The sequence below is a fragment of the Loxodonta africana genome, chromosome 12, assembly GCF_030014295.1.
Source record: "Loxodonta africana isolate mLoxAfr1 chromosome 12, mLoxAfr1.hap2, whole genome shotgun sequence".
In the NCBI taxonomy this organism is placed as follows: Eukaryota; Metazoa; Chordata; class Mammalia; order Proboscidea; family Elephantidae; genus Loxodonta; species Loxodonta africana.
In genome coordinates this window covers 21,283,876-21,307,188 of record NC_087353.1, presented here as the reverse complement: position 1 = coordinate 21,307,188, position 23,313 = coordinate 21,283,876, and the positions used below count along the sequence as shown (strand labels likewise).

Here is a 23,313-nt window from a genome sequence, read left to right as displayed (position 1 = left end):
GCCTGGGGGCAGGGGGTGAAGTGACTGCTAATGGGGTCTGGATTTCTTTTTGAGGCGATACATATGTTTTAAAACTGATTGTAGCAATGGTTGCACAATTCTGTGAAGATACTAAAAACCATTGAATTGTACACTTTAGATGGGTAACTTTATGATAATAAATTATGTCTCAATAAAACCCAAACCCAAACCCACTGCTGTCGAGTCAATTCCAACCCATAGCGACCCTATAGGACAGAGTAGAACTGCCCCATAGAGTTTCCAAGGAGCGCCTGGCAGATTCAAACTGCTGACGCTTTGGTTAGCAGCCATACCACTTAACCACTACGCCACCAGGGTTTCCATATCTCAATAAATCTGTTAAAAAAGGAAACACTAAATATAAATATAAAAAATATATATTTATTTACTATATAGCATTTATTTTGTTTTAATTTACAAACACTTATATGGTACTTTGTTCCCTGGACTGAGTTCCAAACACTTCACAAATGTGAATGTATTTAATGCTTGTAATAATTTTATGAAGTGGATACTATTGTCATCCCCATTTTAGAGATGAAGAAACTGAGGCACAGAAAGGTTAAATAACTTACCTAAGTTCATTCAGTTAAAAATGGCAGTCAGCAGTAATGAAGTCATTCCTGATGTTCACCCTTCAGCCAAAGATTAGACAGGTCCATAAAACAAAACAAGACTGAATGGGCACACCAGCCCAGGGACAAGGACAAGAAGGCAGGAGGGGACAGGAGAGCTGGTAATGGGGAACCTAAGGTTGAGAAGGGGAGAGCGTTGACACGTCATGGGGTTGCCAACCAATGTCACAAAACAATATGTATATGAAGTGTTTAATGAGAAGCTAATTTGCTCTGTAAACCTTCATCTAAAGTACAATTAAAAAAAAAATGGTCCCACCAGAACATTTAATGGTGGTGGTTGAACAATTGATGAACATAATTAATGTCACTGAACTGTAAATGTGAAGATTGTAGAAATAACAAAGGTTTTGTTACCTATGTATTTACAATAAAAAAAGATTATAATTATATTTTTTAAAAAGTGGTAGGATTTGAACCCTGACAGCCTGGGTCCAAACTCTGTGATTTTCAGCACTATATTATGCTGCTTTCCCTATGATATTTCTTATTTGTTTTTCTCAACTATAATTTTAAGATACCCAATGCAGAAAATTTGAAAATTAGTTCAGGGAGAACTTTGAATCTGAAAACAGAGTTCATGAATTGTATTTATTTACATTGCTAAATGTAAATATTTTGCAATGCTTAACATAGGCCAGGCAGTGTTCTGGGTACTGGGGTTGGGGTGAATGGGAAGAAGGGTTTATTTTTCTTGTTGTTAGTTGCTGTCAATTTTGACTTATGGAGACCCCTTGTGTCCTGAGTGAATTGCTCTATAGGGTTTTCAAGGCTGTGATCTTTAGGAAGCAGATCGCTAGGCATGTTTTCCCAGGCACCTCTGGTGGGTTCGAACTGCCAGCCTTTCAGCCAATAGGCAAGAACTTAAACATTTGTGCCACCCAGGAACTCCATGGGAAGGGTAGCGAATATAAACACAAATAACACAGTCCATGAAGAACTCTCAGCCCAATTTAGATAAAACATGGTATTGGTATTTGTTAACCAGGATTTGAAAGTCTCTAAAATTTTCTGGGAAAGGGAGTGAAACGATCATACTTCTGTTTTAGAAAGATGACTTCCATGGCAGTAAAAGGATGTATATATTAAAGCAAAGAAGGAAAGTAGGGAGATAATCTAAAAATGTGATAACCTAAAAATGAATGAACATCTGAATTTAGACAAGAGGAACAGCAAGAGTTAGTAAGAAATATTTAGTAATTAGAAATGAGGAGGTTTAGAGACTGAATGTGGGGGCCAGAAATACAAATGGTTTGAAGCTCCTTCTGAGGCTCCTAGCCTGGATGACTGTGAAGACAGTGATGCTATTAACCAAGATAAAGAACACAGGTGAATATTGAGAGCAGCTCAGTTAAGGACTTCAGTTGTGAACATGCTAAGTCTGAGGGCTGACAAAACACCATGTGGTGATAATTGAATAGGCAATAAGAAACTGGGATTTGGAGGCCAGGGAAGTCTTTCTTTCTTTTTTAAATAAAATGACCCTAGAAATTCCTTTTGATTTGAGGCTTTACATATGAAGTTATTTGAAGCAATCCCACTGTGGCCTAAAGTGAGAGCTGAATTAACCAGGCAACATATGATAGTAGGACCACCAGTACATGTTGGGACACTAGCTTCTTATTTGGCTGTTTTCTCCAATCTGTGATTTGGAAGAATAAAACATCGCTTAATAGGTAAGTTGGTATCCAATTTCAACAAGACAGGTATTGCTGCACAGAATTCTCAAGTCCTCAGACGCAGGCAAGGTTCTCCACATACTGGAATTCTACAACGAAAGGCTATGATGACTTTCTGAAAACGATGCTGAGGGGCTGTGTCTGTCCTTACTGTCACATACTCATCCGCAAGAACGTCAGGTTCAAATCCACTTCTTTCCTGATATTCATCCCCTCCTTTTTATTAACCAAAATTTTAGTTTGCTTTCTATTTTATTTCCCTCATTAGTGGATCAATGTCGAACAGGGCCAGAAGAAAATAACTCGTCTAATACACCATTTTTAAAAGGGCATTTATTTCTAATAATCAGTGCAGGAGAAAATAATACACTGCTACTCTGAATCTGCCCGCACGCCGGCCACCTTCGCCGGCTCGGTTCAGTGACCGAGATCACAAAGCCTCTCGTTACTCCTGGCAGCACAGCCACACGTCCGTCCACCATTTCAGACTCGGCAGCGACCTTAAGATCGATTTCTGCCGCTCAGGATTTTGTCACTTTCTGTGTCACTGCAGCCACCAGACCCTGCCGCCTCTCCCAAACCTCAGTCTCCTCCGGGTTACTTCCCTTCACCAATTCAACTCTCTTCCCGGAACACGTGCGCTTTCTGGCGCCCGGAAGTGCGTCATCAGACAACGCCAGCTGCCGCACGCTGCGGGGCCGTACCGTGGAGGCTCTGTGGTTTTCTCTGAGTCCACCTAGGGAAGAGCGGCCCGAACACGGCCAGGGGTGGCCGCATCTCGGCGCCGCAATGCAGGTCTCTAGCCTGAACGAAGTGAAGATTTACAGTCTCAGCTGCGGCAAGTCCCTTCCTGAGGTGAGTCACATCAGGCCCCCCGGCCCAGTCGAACTCTTCCGGGGTTCTACCCGCAGGGCAGTCGCTTCTCTCCTCAGCCGGGTCTCTCGCCTCTGTTTTATCTGGGCCCTGACCGGCCGCTGATTCGGGGAAGCCCAGAGGCGAGTGATGTTACCCGGGTGTGCTGATCTGCAGGGGAAAACGAGGACCTTACGGTCACCGCGCCAGAAACTGGACTGAGAGGTGGTCAGGGTCGATCGGCTTTGCTTGGACTCTTACAAAGTTCTGTAAAACAAAGGATGCGTCCCGTTGGGCTTCTCTGCATGTTAACAGCCGCTGTCACATCGAGAAGAAAAACGTGGATAGTTTGGTTGACGGACATTTCTGTCAGCATCCTCACCATTTTAATGCCCGCTTATCAGATATTTGTTGAATTCCTACTATATGCCAGATAGTAGGGATACAACAGTGAACAAGAGAAATGCACCTGTAGAATTTATGGTGTAGAGAATTTACGGTGGGACTTGCTGAACCCAACTTGATTCCATAGAATCAAGTAGAACTGGAAAGGGCTTGGAAAATCAGTAAGTACTAATCCTTGTTGAGATCCAGAGAAGGAAAGGGTGACTTAACCAGGGTCACACATCTAGGATCTGAAGCTTGTTTTTTATTTCTTACAAATAGTCATCAAACCTCTGCCCCAGCACTTCCAGTAAAAGGAAACTACTTTTTTGAGGGAGGGCATGTCCATTTTGAGTCTCTGTACATGTTAGGGAAACCCTGGTGGCGTAGTGGTTAAGTGTCAGGGCTGCTAACCAAAAGGTCGGCAGTTCGAATCCACCAGACTCTCCTGGGAAACTCTATGGGGGCAGTTCTACTCTGTCCTATAGGGTGACTATGAGTTGGAATTGACTCTACCACAACGGGTTTGTTTGTTTGTTTTGGTACATGTTAGAATGTTGTTTTAAAATATGCCACTTTTTGGTATGGTGGCTCAAATGGTTGAATGCTGAGCTACTAGCTGAAAGTTGATAGTTGGAATCCATCCAGAGAGTCCTTGGAAGAAAGGCCTATAATCTGCTTATGAATGGTCACAGCCATGAAAACCCTGTGGAGTATGGTTTTACTCTGCAATCCAGAGGGTCATCATGAGTCAAAAATGACTGGATGGCAACTGCTTTGGTTTTCTGGTTTACTGTTCATCTGAATCCTGCCCTTGGAAAACATAAATATAGCACTATGCTTGGGGGCCACTTTAAAGCATGAAATTAACAAAGGTACAGAAAATGTGAAAAAACATAGCACTAAATAGACAATGAAAAGGATACGTGTTTACAGTATAGGAGCTGAAACAAGACCTCAGCCAGGAACACATATGATAAGTAATTCAAATTTTTGTCTTTCTGTGTATATCCACGAATGACCACAAAAGTGCTGCAAGTGTATGATTTTGGGATTACAAATACATTTTACCAAACAGGCGAATTTGTAAATATGGAATCTGCAAAAAATGAGAAACCTCTTCAAATGTAGACTCTGTCACAGGCATCATACTCAGGGTCTCGAATGGTGTGACCAACCAAAACCCACTGCCGTCGAGTTGATTCTGACTCATAATCAACCCCACAGAGTTTCCAAGGTTGTAAATCTCTATGGAAGCAGACTGCCACATCTTTCTCCCTTGGAGTGGTCAGTGGTTTTGAACAGCTGACTTTCAGTTAATAGGGCTCCTTCATATATGTCATTAGAGCTATAAATTGGGTTTGTGCTTTTAGAAATGACGTCTTGTAATTTTCTTACATTTTTTTCAATTCCTTTAGAGCAGGGTTTGTTAACTTTAGCACTATCGACATTTGGGGCTGGAAAATTCTTTGTTTGGGGGCTGTCTTGTGTATTGTGGGATGTTTGTTAGTATTCCTGACCTCTACCCACTAGGTGGGAAACATAGTGATTAAGAGCTATGGCTGCTAAGCAAAAGGTCCTTGGAAGCCCAACAGGGCAATTCTACGCTGACCTATAGGGTTGCTGTGAGTCTGAGTTGACTCGATGGCAACAGGTTTGGTTTTTGTTTGGCACCCACTAGATGCCAGTAGCCTACTCTCCCAGTTGTGACAACTAAATATGTCTTCAGAAATTGCTAAATGTTTTCTGGGGGGCAAAATCACCCCTGGTTGAGAACCACAGCTTTAGGGTGATCATAATTGTTCAGTGCTTCGTAATTGGCACCTGTTCATGCAGTAGAATTATGCAGCTAGCTAAAAAGACTAATTACAGAACAAAATCTGGTATCAGTGAATGACCTAAAAAGTATCATTTCTTTATTATCATGTATCAGTTATTTGGTCAGTTATTTATTTAGTTGTGTTCTTTTTAAAAACATATTTCTATAAGAAATGGTCTCTGCTTAATATTTTGCTTTTTAAAATTTCGCTTAAAATGATGAAACTAGTCCTTGTATTAGTTAGAATCCATAACATTTGAGGATAGCAGCTTTCCCTTAGGTTAATTAGATGAATTAAGTTTTCTGTTGTGTAAAACACAGTAATTCTAAAAACTTATTATCTAATATATATAAGTATATACCAGAAAAACCCCACAAAAACCCAGGATTTATTAACAGTAGGTGGCGTAGTGGTTAAGTGCTATGGCTGCTAGCCAAAGGGTCGGCAGTTCAAATCCGCCAGGCACTCCTTGGAAACTCTATGGGGCAGTTCTACTCTGTCCTGTATGAGTCGGAATCAACTTGACGGCACTGGGTTTGGTTTTGGTTTAGGATTAGGGTTACAGAATATTTCTGCTTTCTTTGTTAAACTTCCCTGTAAGGTTTGATGTTTTTAATACAAGCATGTATTATTTTTGCAAGCAGAAGAGCAATTTAGGTAAATTTGTTTTCAAAGAAAGTCTCCATTTTCTTTCAGTGGCTTTCTGACAGGAAGAAGAGAGCACTGCAGAAGAAAGATGTTGGTGAGTATACATTATTTTTTCTCACTGTAGCTGCATCAGTGATCTGTTATATAATACTTTCCCTCATTTATTGTTATCAGATTAAGTGAAGGCTTATGAAAATGCATTGGATTAATGTAGTGAAAAATAAACTTTTATTTTGCCTTTTTCCTTCTTAAGAAACCTTTTGTTGTTGATGATATGTTCCTGGTGGGTGTGGGGTTTGAATTATTCTGATACTGTTTCATGGATGATAGCGGAAGATACAGGCTCATGGGCCAGGACAAGGGACTTTATTACTCGCAACACGGCAAATAGCATGAACATCAGCATATTTGTGTGAGTTTGCCTTGTTCTTAAGTCCCAGAGAGGCAACGTAGTATGGCCCAGATGGACGCTGCCCATGCAGTGGATTAGCATTGTAGTGGAGAAGCATTTAGCTTGGGAGGTGCACTGCTTTGATTGCAAGCAGTAAGCCAGTGCTCTTTATCCGTAGGGGGAATGCGTCCTCATTTTTTGAGGTTACCAGCTGCATAGATAACCCTGAGGAATGACTCAGATTAAAGAGTGCCAAGGGCCCTGCAGCCTTGCCATACCCAGCAAGATGTGTAGAAACAAGGGTCACAAGAGGGACCGTGTCTCTTAACAGTTCCATAATTGCTCTGTTGTTTAGTGTAAAATCTTATTCCATTAGTTAAACCCATTTGTCAGTTTTTGAGATATAGAGACAATGCCCACCCACTACCCACTGCTGTCGAGAGACGATGAGCATTTTCTTTTTGGACATAGTGGTTTTATGTACAGGAATGTGAACATGAATAAAAGATCATTGCAGAAGGTTTTGGTTTTTTAAGTTATGGCAGCAGGGAAAGTAGGAATAGAAAATAAAAATTTTTAACAAATCATCTTAGTAGACAAATTTCCATTAATTTTCTCCATTATAGCTTGTCATATATGAAAGATGTTGTATTTTCCCATGCGTTTTATTTATTTATTTTCTAAAAGTTATGTACCTAAGATATTGAAGGGGTTTCTGGATATGAAGAATTCCCCAGGTCAAGCATGTTGGAAAAGTAGGCTTTATATAATACTAAATTTGGAAAATTAAAATTTTAAATTGAGGGAAAGCAAAAGTTGCTGATTTACTAATGTTTACTGATTCTGATTTGATCTAACAGTCCCAGCATCCTAGTGTGTAACCAGGCACACTAATTCAGATTATTTAAGGGGAAAAAAAATGTTCAATTAATATTTCTTCTAACCCAGCTCAAAACTCATATGTGTCTCGCGAATTGAGTGGGTCACATCTCATAACTGGGTTTAATAAACGAGGTGGTGAATGTGCCCTGGGGTGACAAACTGTCTTTGCAGGAGGTATGTTGTTATGGTATTAACTTGAAAGAATCCACATGGTGACGATCTGTTGGAGGAAGGAACTGGTTTTTGTGAAGATTAGTTTTTTGATTATAGAGATTCCACTAAGTCTTCCTCCAGTATGGTACACATAGTGGTGCCAGTAAAGGCAAAAGTCAACTTGGTAGCAGTTTCTTATATAATCTTAAAATTTTGGCCGTTTAAACCTGTTAGTATTTAGGAGAAAAAAATTATAAGCTTTTTCCTAGCCATAATTGGGTGACGATAGCGGTTTAATGTTTATTTCAGCTCCCCCTTTATTCATGTCTTCAAACTGGATACTCGATATACTACTGTGGACAGTTTTCTTTTCAATTAATGATGATACTTTTTTTTTTTGAAAAGTGAAAATAAAGTATGTAGCTTATAGAAATAATGTATGAGCTAAGGAAGAAACTGCTCTTTAATGGGTCAGCCTGTATTGATGTCCTTTTCCCAAACTTGGAAGCATTGGGAATTTTTGTTTTACCTGTTTGTAGTTGCTGTGACTGCTTTGCACACTTTGATCTCATATGATACAGACTAGACACATGTTTTGTTTGTTATATTTCTTTGTAGATGTTCGTAGGAGAATTGAACTTATTCAGGATTTTGAGATGCCTACTGTTTGTACCACTATTAAGGTGTCAAAAGATGGGCAGTATATTTTAGCAACTGGTAAGTAATCTTTTTGGTATTATATATATACATTTTATAGCAGGACATGCTATGGTGGGAAAGGGCACTTTTTTTTTTTTTACCCTAACATTTTATTATAAAATATTTCGAACGTAGAGAAATACTGAAAAGTTATATAGTAAACACCCATCTATCTACTGCCTGGATTCCACAATAAATATTTTGCTGTATTTGCTTTATCATGTATTTGCCTGTCCATCTCTCTATCTACCCATCATTCAATTTCGTTTTTTGATGCATGTCAAAGCTAGTTGTAGGTATCAGTATACTTCTGTAAATATCTCAGCATGTATATCATTTACTAGAGTTTAATGTTTATTTACGGCCTTTGGTTTTTTAATTAAAGTTTACTTATCATGAAATGCATAGATATTAAACGTACTATTTGATGAGTATTGACAAATGTATACACCTGTAACCCAAACTTCTATCAAGATACAGAACGTCCCCGTTACCCTAGAAAATCCCCTCATGCTGCTTGCTCAATCAGTCCCCGCTCACACCCATACAGAAGCCACCAGTGCTCTGATTTTTTTCCACCCCAGACAAGTTGAGCCTGTTTTACAACTTTATATCAATACAGTCATGTACTATGTATTGTCTTTGTGTAAGACTTCTTTGTTTTTGAAACTCATTTATGTTGTTCCAGGTATCAGTAGTTTGTTCTTTTTTGTTACCAAATAGTATTCTATGACTATACCACAGGTTGCTTATTCATTCTCCAGCTGATGGATAGGTGGGCTAGTTTTATTTTTTGGTTGTTATTAATAAAGTATCGTGAACAGTCTTGTACAAGTCTTTTTTTGGTGGACATCTGCTTTCATGTTTTATGCACACATGCTTTCATTTGTCTTTGGTAAATACTACGAGTGGAATTGCTGGGCCACAGGGTAGGTGTGTGTTTAGTTTTATAAGCAACTGCCAGACCTTTTCTCAAAGTGATCGTACCATTTTATGCTCCCCTCAGCAACGAATTAAAGTTGCAGGAAAGATCACTTTTAACGTAATGATTTTAAATATCATGTGCTAATATTTTTTCTGTCACTAGGATTTTACATTATTTTCATTATCACTATCAAAAAGCCATGAAATACAGAAACTTTTTATGTGTTAAAATTTAGAACAATATCATCCAACCTTTTTGTCTGTGATTTCGCTGTGCATGTCCTGTGTGCTATCCATACATGTTTTCTCTGGTTTAATAGCCCCCATCTCCACCTCTTTTCCAGCCCCTTTCATATTAGATAGAATGTTGTCTACATACTCAAGCCACTCCCTTTTGTTCTGTATTAGGATGTCTCAGTATTAATGCTGTCCATATCTCTTAGCCTGCAGTTTTATATTCAGAAACTGGTAGAAAGAATTGAGGAAATCGAAGATATGCAAATGCAGTAAAGACCTCTTGAGGACTGGACGGAACTTAGGAATTTAATTTGTTTTCTTCACCTTATTGATCCAGAGATATTAAGTGGTTTGCTAAGCTCCCAGATCTAGTACTTAATAGAACAAAAGTACAGATTAAATAAGAAGGTAAATGTCTGCTAAAATTGCACTTTTAATTATGACATCATCCTCTACTCCCAGGCAAAATTAATTGCTTTCCATCTCAATCAGAACCTTTTTTATTTTTCTCTTTAAAAGAATATTAAATAATACATGAAATGTGGCTAGTATGAGGAACTAAATTTCTTGTTTTAACTTAAAGAGCACACATGACTTGTGGCTGCTGTATTGGACAACACAGTGCTCAAGCCCAGAGTCCCTCTGGTTCACCTTTTCTGTTGTTGTTGTTGTTGTTAGGTGCCTTCGAGTTGGTTCCAACTCAGAGACTGTATGCACAATAGAACGAAATGCTGCCCGGTCCTGAGCCATCCTCACAGTTGTTGTTATGCTTGAGCTCATTGTTGTAGCCACTGTGTCAGCCCACCTTGTTAAGGGTCTTCCTCTTTTCCACTGACCCTGCACTTTGCCAAGCATGATGTGCTTCTTGAGGGACTGATCTCTCCTGACAACATGTCCAAAGTATGTAAGACGCAGTCTCACCATCCTTGCCTTTAAGGAGTGTTCTGGATGTACGTCTTCCAAGACAGATTTGTTTGTTCTTTTGGCAGTCCATGGTATAGTCAATATTCTTCACCAACACCACAATTCAAAGGCGTCAACTCTTCAGCCTTCCTTATTCATTGTCCAGCTTTCACATGCATATGATGTGATTGAAAATACCGTGGCTTGGGTCAGGCACACCTTAGTCTTCAGGGTGACATCTTTGCTCTTCAACACTTTGAAGAGGTCCTTTGCAGCAGATTTGCCCAATGCAGTGTGTCTTTTGATTTCTTGACTGCTGCTTCCATGGCTGTTGATTCTGGATCCAAGTAAAATGAAATCCTTGACAACTTCAATCTTTTCTCCATTTATCATGATGTTGCTCATTGGTCCAGTTGTGAGGGTTTTTGTTTTCTTTTTGTTGAGGTGTGATCCATACTGAAGACTGTGATCTTTGATCTTCATTAGTAAGTGCTTCAAGTCCTCTTCACTTTCAGCAAGCAAGGTTGTGTCATCTGCGTAATGCAGGTTGTTAATGAGTCTTTCTCCAATCCTGATGCCCTGTTCTTCTTCATATAGTCCAGCATCTCCTAGTAGTTGTTCAGCATACAGATTAAATAGGTATGGTGAAAGAATACGACCCTGACGCACACCTTTCCTGACTTTAAACCAATCAGTAACCCCTTGTTCTGTCTGAACAACTGCCTCTTGATCAATGTAAAGGTTCCTCATGAGCACAGTTAAGTGTTCTGGAATTCCCATTCTTCGCAATATTATCCGTAGTTTGTTATGATCCACACAGTCGAATGCCTTTGCATAGTCAGTAAAACTCAGGTAAACATCCTTGGTATTCTCTGCTTTCAGCCAGGATCCATCTGACATGAGCAATGATATCCCTGGTTTCCACATTCTCTTCTGAAACTGGCCTGAATTTCTGGCAGTTCCCTGTCGATATACTGCTGCAGCCGTTTTTGAATGATCTTCAGCAAAATTTTGCTTGTGTGTGATATTAATGATGTTGTTCCATAATTTCCACATTCGGTTGGATCACTTTTCTTGGAAATAGGCATAAATATGGATCTCTTCCAGTCAGTTGGCCAGGAAGCTGTCTTCCATATTTCTTGGCATAGATGAGCGAGCACCTCCAGTGCTGCATCTGTTTGTTGAAACGTCCTCAACTGATATTCCATCAATTCCTGGAGCCTTATTTTTCACCAGTGCCTTCAGAGCAGCTTGGACTTCTTCCTTCAGTACCATCGATTTCTGATCATGTGCCACCTCTTGAAATGGTTGAACATCGACGAGTTGTGGAATGACATCAAGGACATCATACATGAAGAAAGCAAGAGGTCATTGAAAAGACAGGAAAGAAAGAAGAGACCAAGATGGATGTCAGAGGAGACTCTGAAATTTGCTGTCAAATGTTGAGCAGCTAAAGCAAAAGGAAGAATTGATGAAGTAAAAGAACTGAACAGAAGATTGCAGAGGGCGGCTCAAGAAGACAGTATTATAATGACACGTGCAAAGAGCTGGAAGTGGAAAAGCAAAAGGGAAGAACACGCTTGGCATTCCTCAAGCTGAAAGAACTGAAGAAAAAATCCAAGCCTGGAGTTGCAATAGTGAAGGATTCTATGGAAAAAATATTAGACGACGCAGGAGGCATCAAAAGAAGATGGAAGGAATACACAGAGTCACCTTTTCTAGAGAGTCCTTTTTCTGGTATTGGTAAGAGATGTGGACTTGAACGTGTCACCTGTTTGTTTAATTCAATAGAGGTTCTTCTTTTTTGATCTCTGTCCCTACCTCTGTTACCTTCAGTGTTTTTTAGGCCCTGTAGCTAAAATAAAAGTTGAATTAGATATGAGCCAGCCCCGGAAGGAATTTTAGTCTAGTTGGCGAAATGGACTATCCAGGGAAGTGAGCCAAGGGGATGTGCTAAGTATTGAGGTGTTACTGAACCCTGGCTTTGGAAGCATTAGGATTATGATCTTGCCAGATTCAAATCTGTTCTTAGGGCGTTGTTAGTCTTTATTGGTACTTGTGGGTAAAAGAGCAAACAAAATGGAAGGGCTACTTTTTTTTCTATTTATGTTTTTTGTCAAAAAATTTTTTTTCTGATGGTCAGAGTAATACATGTCAGCCTTTTTAACATTACAGAAATGCAGAAAAAAGACCCAAAAACAAACATAAAAAAAGGAAGTGAAGGTTCTGTGTATTATTGACAGCTTTTCAAATCTTTATATAGCATACACAAAGAGAAACACAGATGCATGTGTAAATATACTAAAATTAACATCATACAACAGAGGGCTCTTAGTATATTTACCATTTTTTGTTTTATTTTATTTTTTAACTTCCCTTTTTGAATGAGCTCTTGGGCTTTGATTCGTCCCAGTAAACAGGATTCTTTTCTGTTTTTTAATATCTTTATTGGTTTTAAAAATTAACCTATTTCTTTTCCTGATTGCAAACATGAGAAACTTAAATAAAAAACAAATATTAAGAAATACACGGCATGGAATCGGAATGTCCATGAAATTACACTTCACAGAGAGAAACAATCATGGTGAAGTTAGTGCTTTTCCCACCAACTCTTTTCTTTTTCTTAATATTTTATTGTGGTTTTGGAGAAAATTTACATAGCATATTAGGTTCTCATTTAACAATTTCTGTACGTATTTATTATTCAGCAACATTGGCTGCACTTTTCACAGTGTGTCAGCATTCTTACTGTTCCTGTTCTGGTTGCTGTGTTTCCATCAATCTAGCTTCTTTGTCCCCCTTACCTTCTCATCTTTGGTCTAGGGTAACTGTTGACCCTTAGGTCTCATTTAGATGATTGTTTAGAGGGGCACGGTACTTACTGGTGATATCTTTTATTTTACGAGCCACTCCGTCTTTTGGCTATAGGTGACCTCCGGGAATGGTTTGAGTTCCAACATTAGAGTGTATCCTAGGGCAGTAGTCTGGGGAGTTCGTCTGGTCTCTCCCAGTCCAGTAAGTCTGCCCTTTTTTAGGAATTTGAATTTTGTTCTACATTTTTCCTCCATTCTGCCTGGGACCACCTATTGTGTCCCTGGTCGGAATGGCCAGTGGTGGTATCAGGGCATCTAGTTGTTCTGGTCTCAAGGTCGGTGAGGCTGTGGTTTGTGTAGACCGTTAGTCCTGTAGACTAGTTTCTTCTTTGAGCCTTTGGATTCCTTCTTTGTCTTTTGCTCCAGATGTGTAGAGACCAATAGTCATATCTTAGATGGCCTCTCACAAGCTTTTAAGACCCCAAACACTACTCCTCAAACTCTTTTCCAGACAAAATACTAACATTATTGTTTAGTTTTACAAAAGTAGGATAATATCTGCACCATTTTGCGGTATTCTCTTGCTCACTCATGCTCTCTCTGTATTCTCTGTTACTTTGTAATACATTTTGGGCAGCTTTTCATGTCGGTAGTAAGTCTGCCTCATCCTCTTTGTGGACCATGTAATGTTCCATTGTGTGGGTTTTCCGTTGTTTATTTTAATCATTTCCCTATTACTGGACATTTTATTTGCATTCAGTTTTTCGACCATTTATAAACAGTGCTGTAGCAAACAGTCATGTCTAGTATAATTGGTGGGTGTATTTCCTTGAGATAAATTTGTTATTAGTTAAAATACAGAGTCAAGATGTATAAACGTTATATATCTTATAAATATTGCCAGATTGTTCTCCAAAGACACTGTATCAATTTATACTAACCAACGGTGTATGAGAATGCCCATTTTTCAGCACCCTTCCAACACCTGGGCCCAGGTGGCACAGTGGTTAAGCGTTTGGCTGCTAACCAAAAGGTCGGCAGTTTGAATTTACCAGCCACTCCTTGGAAAAACCCTGTGGGGCAGTTCTACGTTGTCCTATACGGTTGCTATGAGTTGGAATCCACTTGACAGCAGTGGGTTTACCAACAGCAAATTTTAAGCATCGCTTTAATCTTCATCATTTAGATAGACAAAAAATTTGTTTTAATATTCTTTTGTTAGATTACTAGCGAGTAAGTATTTACATTTCATTTTCTATGACTTGCTTGCTTATATCCACTGTTCGTTTTCTCTGTGGGGTATTTGGAAGGCACTGCTTTTAAATCTTTTTCTTTTGATACAGCTATAATCAATCCTGCCTAGCTCTGAAGAAAAAGTGTATTCCACATATATGCAGGATATTGTCAATGAAAAGCGTGTTTTTTATGTTTTTACAGCAAATTATTTTTTTTATAGGAACATATAAACCTCGGGTTCGATGTTACGACACCTACCAGTTATCCTTGAAGTTTGAAAGGTGTTTAGATTCAGAAGGTGAGTAAGAGGTTAGATTTGAGTTCATGAAAATAGCTTTTTGCTTAAAAATTATGGTAAATATATATGTAACAAAACATTTGCTGTTTCAACATTTTTTCCATGTCCAATTCAATGACATCAGTTACGTTCATCATGTTGTTCAGCCATCACCACTGTTTCTAAATTTTTCCATCATGAAAATAGCTTTTTTAATTTGGCTGCTTTTCTGCATTTAAAATGGGAATGGATGGTGTATTAGTTGCCTATTGCTGTGTAAAAAATTACCACAAACTTTGTGGCTTAGAGAAATATCATTTATTAGTTCACAACCCTATAGGTCATAATTCCACATGGGCCCTATGCTCAGGGTGTCACGTGGGCTGGATCCTTACCTGAAGGCTCTGGAAAAGAATCTGCTTCCAGATTTGTTCAGGTTGTTGGGCAGAATTCGGTTCCTTTTGGCTATAGAATTGGAGTCCCTGTTTCCTTGCTGGCTGTCTGCTGATGGTCACTCTCAGCTTCTAGAGGCCCCCAGCATTCTTTGTCACATGGCTCCCTCCATCTTCCAGCCAGCAGCTAATAGCTGATTGGGTCCTTCTGCTTCAAATCTCTCTGACTTCCCCTTTTGCAGCCAGCCCTAGAAAACCCTGCCTTTAAAGGGTTCATGTGACTAGGTTAAGCCTACTCTGCTAATCTCTCTTTTGTCATAATGTAATATAATCATGGGAGTGGTATCTCATCATGTCCGTAGGTTTTACTCACATTCTCAGAGGAGGTGATTATAGAAGGGTGAAGGTCATTAAGGGTCATTTTTAGGATCCTCTCAAACACCGATGGCAAGCTACAATGGGAAATTTAAATTATTTTTATCATTTGGTCTAGTGTTTGGGATTGAGGGAAAAGAAGCTAGTAGAATATGAGTTCTGTAAGATAATAAACATCTCCTGTTTTACCCTTTGCTTTTTGAAAACAATGGAAACCCTGTGGACTGCTAATGACAACTGTTTTAGCTCTTTGTCTTTTTTAGCAGGTATAGTATAATTGGATTAAAAATTACCGTTACCTCTTTTTTAAATAGTTTTTTAATTTATATTTGAAAGTCTTAAAAATTATTTTATTTTAAATACCTTAGGAAGACAGAAGAATTTAAAAGTCATTACATTTTGTGAATTTACCTGTTTTGTAATTGGCTTTTGTTCTGCAGAGAAGCTAGTTGATCTGTACCGAGAAATAGTAAAGCCTTTAATTTTTGACCTGGTGTTTTGGGGACAGTATAATATGGAAATTGAATTCTTGTTATTTAGGGACAAAAGAGAAAAAAGCAGTATTTGTGAATAATTTATGTGTTGAATTAGAATCCTTAGTATGAAGTTTGCATTTTCATTAAAAACTTTTTGTCGATAATTGCATTTTTCTCACTATTTCTTGTTTTTCAGTTGTCACCTTTGAAATTTTATCTGATGACTATTCCAAGGTACATTTGATAGCATTGATTTGTTTCTGCAGTAGTCAAGAAATGAATAAACGGGATTGTATTTTTGTAATGCTCCCATTGTTAAATTAAAGATGGTGGTATAGTAAAATATAACCAAACATTTTCTGCTAATATATTTTTAGTTGGTTCCATGTATGATACTCAGTATTCTCTAAAACAACAGCATCGAGATACCCTTTAGATAGCCTGATATTGGTATTAGGTTTTCATGTTGTATGTGAAGCCTTATCTGTAGTTTTAAGAGTCGGTAGCAGCCATTTTTTTTAAACCATTTTGTATTCTAGATTTGTGGTTCTGATTATTACATTAAAAATAGACTTACCTGCCAGGTTGCTTTCATATTCTTATTAAAATGTGTAAAGTAAAATCGTAATGTTATATGTTTAATTTTCTTAACTCTGTAAATGATGATGGCATATTCTAAAACCGTTCAAGACACAGCTAAATAGATCTCTCTTTTCTTGGTACTATTACTTTCAGATTTTATGGTCATTTTCAGTAGGTACAAGATTCTCATTAAAGTCCTTACTCAATTTTAAAGTAAAATTTTTTATTAATGTTAAATGTCATCTTAAAAACAAATTGAATTTTCCTAGTTGGCTAAATATGTATTGTTACGGCTTTATATGTTGTTTTCAGTTCTGGAAACTATGGGGTACAGTTTATCTTTTTGTGTCTGGTAGCCTTTTTTCATTTGTTTTGGACCATGTGATTTTATAGTACATTTCCTCAAAATTTTGTTAAATTTGCTTTTAAATACCATCTGGAGATTTTTAAGATGCCTTTGTAATACATTGGAGTTAAGTTTATACAAGGAACTTATCAAACCCTATGTGGTCATTGTGGGGTTAGTAAAATGTACCTAAGTGAATTAGAAATTACTCATTGAAGTTATTATGCAGTGCTCCACTTTACAAAATGCTGGTGCCAGATAAATGAAGGACATGTATTTTAAGATTTTCATTTCGAAATTTAGGCTTGCAGAAAACCTGTCCACGATGCAAGATGGCACTAAGAATCCAATGGGAAGGTAGATAGTGTGTGTGTGTATGTGTTTAGGGGGGGAGAGAGAGAGATCAAGATTTTTTTTTTTTTTTGGTTTGTTCAGATTTAATGGTAATGTTAAGGTAAACACTTTACCTGGAAACCTAAGCAAACCGATTCTCTTCTTTCTTTTTCAGATTGTCTTCTTACATAATGATAGATACATTGAATTTCACTCACAACAAGGTTTTTACTACAAAACCAGAATACCAAAGTTCGGGAGAGATTTCTCTTACCACTATCCATCCTGTGACTTGTACTTCGTTGGTGCAAGGTATTGGATTTAATCACTCATTGTTTTCTTCTTTCTACCTCCGAAAACAATTTCTGTTTCTAAAATTTCTTCTGTATTTTATCTATTTAAATAACTTGCTTTTTGAAAAAAAATTCAAAAATGATATACACTATTGTAAAAAAAAAAAACCTTAGAAATCAGGGGCAAACAAACAAAAAAAAACAAACACAGAGAACAAACTTACTGCTTTCATATTGATATGTATTATTTATAAGTGGTATTCTTATAATGTAAGGATCCTGGGTGGTGCAGTGGTTAAAGCAATCGACGGCTAACCAAAAGGTCAGGGGTTCGAAACCACCAGCGGCCCTGTAGAAGAAAGATGTGACAGTCTGCTTCTGTAGAGGTTTATAGCCTCAGAAACCCTATGGGGTTGCTCTGGTCGAAATTGACTTGATAGTGGGTTTTTTTTTATTATAATGTACTGTTTAATACCTGATGTTTCACTTAATAAAAGATTTTCTTTTAATGTTATCTATGGTAGTTCATGTCCCAGTACTTAAAGCAGGAAATACTGGTGGGAAATATGCAAGCCTGTTTAATATAGCCCAGTTGCCCCAAGTTTTTAGACACAGTATTGTTTTAATTTTTTCCCCCAGTTTTCTGTTTATCTCCAAATGCTAGTAGTGCCTGCTTTAAATTTGTTTTAACATCAGTGATGTGTTTATATCTGAATCAGTTTGTGATTAATGCCTTATGAGCTTATGGACTCTGGTTAAAAAAAAAAAATGGGGGGAGGGGTCTGAAGAACAATAAGCTATGATCCCTGCCTTTAGCTTGCTGAAAGAGTATAGTTCTGAAGTGACTGGCTTGTTTAGGAGTTAAGTCCTTGACTTCTGTTAGCCTGGTGTGCTGAATCTGGGGATAGAGGCATAGATAACCAACCCCGTTGTTGTCGAGTTGATTCCAACTCTTAGTGACTGTACAGGATGGAGTAGAACTGCCCCATAGGGTTTCCAAAGCTATAAATCTTTACAGAAGCAGACTGCCACATCTTTCTCCCATTGAGTAGCTGGTGGATTTGAACTGCTGACTGTTTGATTAGCAGCCGAGTGCTTAACCACTGCATCACCAGGACTCCTAGGTAACTTAATTGGGGGCAGTATTGTTGATGAAGCCAGTTTCATTTCCCTATTGCATGGTATTTTAAAACTTTCTATTCTTAATTGTTCTCCTTTTTGATTCTAGAAATAACGTGCTCATTTTAGAAAATTGAGAAAACACAAAAAAGCATAGAGAAGAAAAAAACCATATTTATACCACCCAGAGAAATATTATACTAATAATACCTTTATTAGTATTTTCCTGTATTTCTAGTCTTATATACATACATAAAAAGTTGCCGTAGATTTATTATATGTACTTTTGGATCATGTATGTTTTTTTTTTTTTCTACTTGCTGTTATAGTGCATATTCTCCATGTTACTTGTAATATTCTACTTCATGACTTCGTATTTCCTTGGCATGTGGTTGGTTTAAGTCACTTTTATCTATGAATGCATTCATAAATTCATGAATAAGGATTCTTTTTGTTAGGTTTAGAATCTATATTTGTATCACTTTTGCAAAGAGAATTAATGCTTTATGAATGAATTGGTGCTTTATTTATATTTACTTTAAGAAAAGTGCATTGTAGTTTGCCAGATTTTTAACTTTCTTTATTACTTCATAGCTCGGAAGTTTATAGACTAAATCTAGAGCAAGGACGGTACCTGAATCCTCTACAAACTGATGCTGCGTGAGTGTTTTTAATAACGTTGCCATGTTTTTGACCAGGAGATGGAGCTAGATCTCACCTTGTTATCAGATAACCTGGAACAGTCTGTGTAAGCAGAATTCTGGGCGACATAGAAGTAGCACCATTAAGTTACTTATTAGTTTTATGACTTTTTAAAAGTTTCCAAGTAAGCTTTTGAGGATTTTTTTTTCACATTGACTTGAAATGCTGTTTTCGTTAAAGAAAAGTATAGTAATTTCAGGATCCGTTATGGAATAATAAAAAGTTATCTGTTCTTTAGCTACATAGTCTCCTGTTCATAATAATAGCTACTGTTTTTCAAGTGTCCTCTGTTCCCTGGGCACTGTGCTGAGTATTTGACAGTTCTTTATATTTAATTCTCACAACAACCCAATGAAGTAGGTGAAATAACCATTTTATAAGAGAGGAATCAGTATACGCAACTAAGTAATTGACCTTAGACCAACATACGCACCTCAAGCTTGTCAGGTCTTAGGATTCTCATGGTTATAGTCCATGTTCTTTCAAGAATGCTACCTTGTCTTGGAAGAAAACAAATTGAGAAAATGAAATCAGGCTTTATTCTCATTAGTAGTGCTTCACAGGGAAGTCATTCCTTGTTCCATCAAGTAATAAGTATAGAGTATAACCCTGAGGACCAGAAACTCTGGTGACTGTGAGCCAAACACTTAACCCTTTGATGCCTTGGCATTTTTCGTTTGCAAATGAGTGAGAGAATCTACACATCTTCCTTCTGCACAGAATTTGAATTGGCTGGTCACTTAGAACGCTTATTAATCTCTCCTCTAAAGTGAATGTTAACTACTTTCTATCATTGCTTTACTGTTTTAGGGAGAATAATGTTTGCGACATAAATTCTGTACATGGCTTGTTTGCCACTGGTACGGTGGAGGTAAGCATATGTTGATTTTAGTTTTTAAAATATTTGTTTTGCGTTTGATAATGAATGGGGCTTTTAGTCATAGTTGCTTGGTTCCTCAGAGTAGGGCACTGATGAGACAACAGCCATTGGTTTGCTTTTTGTATTTGAACATTCATCTTTTCCTGCAGATACACAGCTCTTCCACCAATGTAGACTGTGCTCCATTGGGCGTCTGATTTGGCATGCATTTACACTGATCACCACACACTAGGTGAAAAGGAATAAGTAGCTGAGCACAGCCTGCCATCACTGCTGCGTCGCCAACTCCAGGGGAGTGCTGTGGATAGTCACTCTTGTTTTTAATAGAAGGCGATATACCATGGAGACCAAACTCTCTGCTACTTATTAGATAGTTTTATGACTGTGAATTAAGTACTGTCCCCGAGAATTAGTTTCCCCACCCATGAAACGGAGATGATAATACTTACCTCACCAACTTAAGAGGTGTTGGTGAGAATCACAGGAAACCAACCTATATGAAAACTTAATACACTATAAAGGTGTATAGGATATTGATATTTTACATCCTATATACAAAAAAAAACAAAACCAAACCCTGAATCCGTTGCTGTCGAGTCGATTCTGACTCACAGCAACTCTATAGGACAGAGTAGAAGTGCCTCATAGGGTTTCCAAGGAGTGGCTGGTGGATTCGAACTGCTGACTTTTTGGTTAACAGCCGAGCTCTTAACCACTGTGCCACCAGAGCGCCTACATCCTATGGTATAATTTAGTATTTATTGAATGTTACTATATAGGATGTATATAGGACTTATGCAGTAGCATTCAATAAATACTGAATTATACCATAATACCTTTGAAGCAGAGTCCTTCATACTTGTCAAAAATTTTTCCTGATAAATACTCCTGATTTTAAAAAAGCAAATATGTCAAAAGTGTATAATAAAGAAATGTTATCTCATACCTTCTAGTCACCAAAGCCTGTATCCCAGAGGTAACTTATGGTTTGGACTGTGTCCTTTTGGGGTTTTCTTCTATGTATATGCAAATATGCGCAGTACATATGTACATGTTGTGGTGGTGGTAGTGGTGTGCCATGGAGTCGATTCTGACTCAGCAACCCTATAGGACGGAGTAGAGCTGCCCCACAGGGTTTCCTAGGCTGTAATTTTTTTTTTTTTAATTTTTATGGGGGAAGAAGATGCTAATCATTTCTCAGGCTAAAAGAATTGAAGTAAAAATTCAAGCCTCTACTTGGCTATATTGAAGGATTCTATGGGCAAAATATTGAACAGCACAGGAAGCATCAGACGAAGATGGAAGGAATACACAGAGTCATTGTACCAAAAAGAGCTGGTCAGTGTTCAGCCATTTCAGGAGGTAGCATATGATCAAGAACTGATGGTACTGAAGGAAGAAGTCCAAGCTTCACTGAAGACATTGGTGAAAAACAAGGCTCCAGGAATTGATGGAATACCAATAGAGATATTTCAGTGAACAGATGCAATGGTGGAAGTGCTCACTTATCTATCCTGGCTAACCAACAGGAAGGGATTCATATTTGTTCCAGCAAGTGTTCCAGCAGCATGCAGAAATTATCGAACAATATCATTAACATTACACACAAGTAAAATTTTGCTGACAATAATTCAAAAACGGTTGGAGCAGTACATTGACAGTGAACTGCCAGCAGTTCAAGCCGGATTCAGAAGAGAAACAAGGGATGTCATTGCTGATGTCACATGATCTTGGCTGAAAGCAGAGAATACCAGAAAGATATTTACCTGTGATTTATTGACTCTGCTAAGGCATTTGACTATGTGGATCATAACAAATTATGGATAACATCGTGAAGAATGGGCATTCCAGAACACTTAATTGTGCTCATGCAGAACCTGTGCATAGACCAAGAGGTAGTGGTTTGAACAGAACAAGGGGGTACTGTATGGTTTAATATCAGGAAAGGTGTGTGTCAGGGTTGTATCCTTTCACCATACTTACTTAGTTTGTATGCCGGGCAAATAGTCTGAGAAGCCAGACTGTGAAGAAGAACGGGGCATAGGGGTTGGAGAAAGACTCATTAACAACCTGCGATAATGCAGGTGATAAAACCTTGCTTGTTGGAATGAGGAGGACTTGAAACATTTACGGATGAAGATTAAAGACCACAGCCTTCAATATGGATTACACCTCAACATAAAAAAAAAAAAAAATCCACACAACTGGACCAGTAAGCACCATCATGATAAACAGAAACTGTTGAAGTTGTCAAGGATTTCATTTTACTTGGATCCATAATCAATGCCCTTGTAAGCAGCAGTCAAAAATTCAAATGATGTATTATTGCATTAGGCAAATCTGTTGCAAAAGACCTCTTTAAAATGTTAAAAAAACAAAGGTGTCACTTTGAGGACTAAGGTGTGCCTGACCCAAGCCTTGGTATTTTCAGTTACCTCATATGCATGTGAAAGCTGGACAGTGAATGAGGAAGACTGAAGAAGAATTGATGCCTTTGAATTATGGTGTTGGTGAAGAACATTGACTATACCACGGCCCACCAGGATAAAGAACAAATCTGTCTTGAAGGAAGTACAACCAGAATGCTCCTTGGAAGCGAGGATGACGAGACTTTGTCTCATGTACTTTGGACATGTCATCAGGAGAGACCAGTCCCTGGAGAAGGACATCATGCTTGATAAAGTGGAGGGTCAGTAGAGACTGTCAGTGAGGTGGATTGACACAGTGGCTGTAACAATGGACTAAAGTATAGCAATGATTTTGATGACCGTTTTTTGTTCTGTTGTACATGGGGTCGTTATGAGTCAGAACCTACTCAATGGAACCTAACAACAACAACAGTCTTTACAGAAGCAGACTGCTACATCTTCCTCCTGAGGCACCACGGGTGGATTCAAACTGCTGACCTTTTGGTTAGCCCCAAGGGCTTAACCATTTTGCCACCAGGGCTTCTTATATATATGTGTACGTATTATATATTTAAAAGGTTTTTGCGAAATGAAATTATATCGTACGGTGGTTTGCCATCTTTATTTTTAACATAATAGCGCGTAATGAGCATCCCAGTGCTTTGGTATATATAATGCTGAACTTATTTTTTGTAGGTTATTAAAACATTCTCATATGGACATAATTTAGGTTCCTTTACTCAAATTATTTTAGAGATATTAGAGATTATGATGTGAAATGGGACACACAAAGCATGTAACAGTATGTCGAGTGTGTTATAATACTGTTATGCCTAAATCAGGCCAATGAAGC

At 38.1% G+C, this 23,313-nt stretch overlaps 1 protein-coding gene across 4 annotated transcripts in view; it reads left to right on the top strand.

Moving 5' to 3' along the window:
* Positions 1-2,998: 2,998 nt before the first annotated feature.
* LOC104847416 (nucleolar protein 10-like) overlaps positions 2,999-23,313 on the top strand; it is a 123,842-nt gene continuing 103,527 nt past the window's right edge. For 3 of the 4 annotated variants that reach the window (XR_010323550.1, XM_064295031.1, XM_064295030.1), the window contains exons 1-8: positions 3,000-3,190; positions 6,088-6,133; positions 8,084-8,182; positions 14,498-14,575; positions 15,994-16,031; positions 17,234-17,370; positions 19,065-19,130; positions 19,983-20,043. Coding sequence is in view for 3 of the 4 variants with exons in the window: in XM_064295031.1 (XP_064151101.1) it covers positions 3,125-3,190; positions 6,088-6,133; positions 8,084-8,182; positions 14,498-14,575; positions 15,994-16,031; positions 17,234-17,370; positions 19,065-19,130; positions 19,983-20,043 (591 nt within the window). In the remaining variant the exon portion in view is untranslated. Of the gene's footprint in view, positions 3,191-6,087; positions 6,134-8,083; positions 8,183-14,497; positions 14,576-15,993; positions 16,032-17,233; positions 17,371-19,064; positions 19,131-19,982; positions 20,044-23,313 lie in introns of all 4 variants that reach the window. The other variant, XM_064295032.1, reaches the window with a different exon arrangement.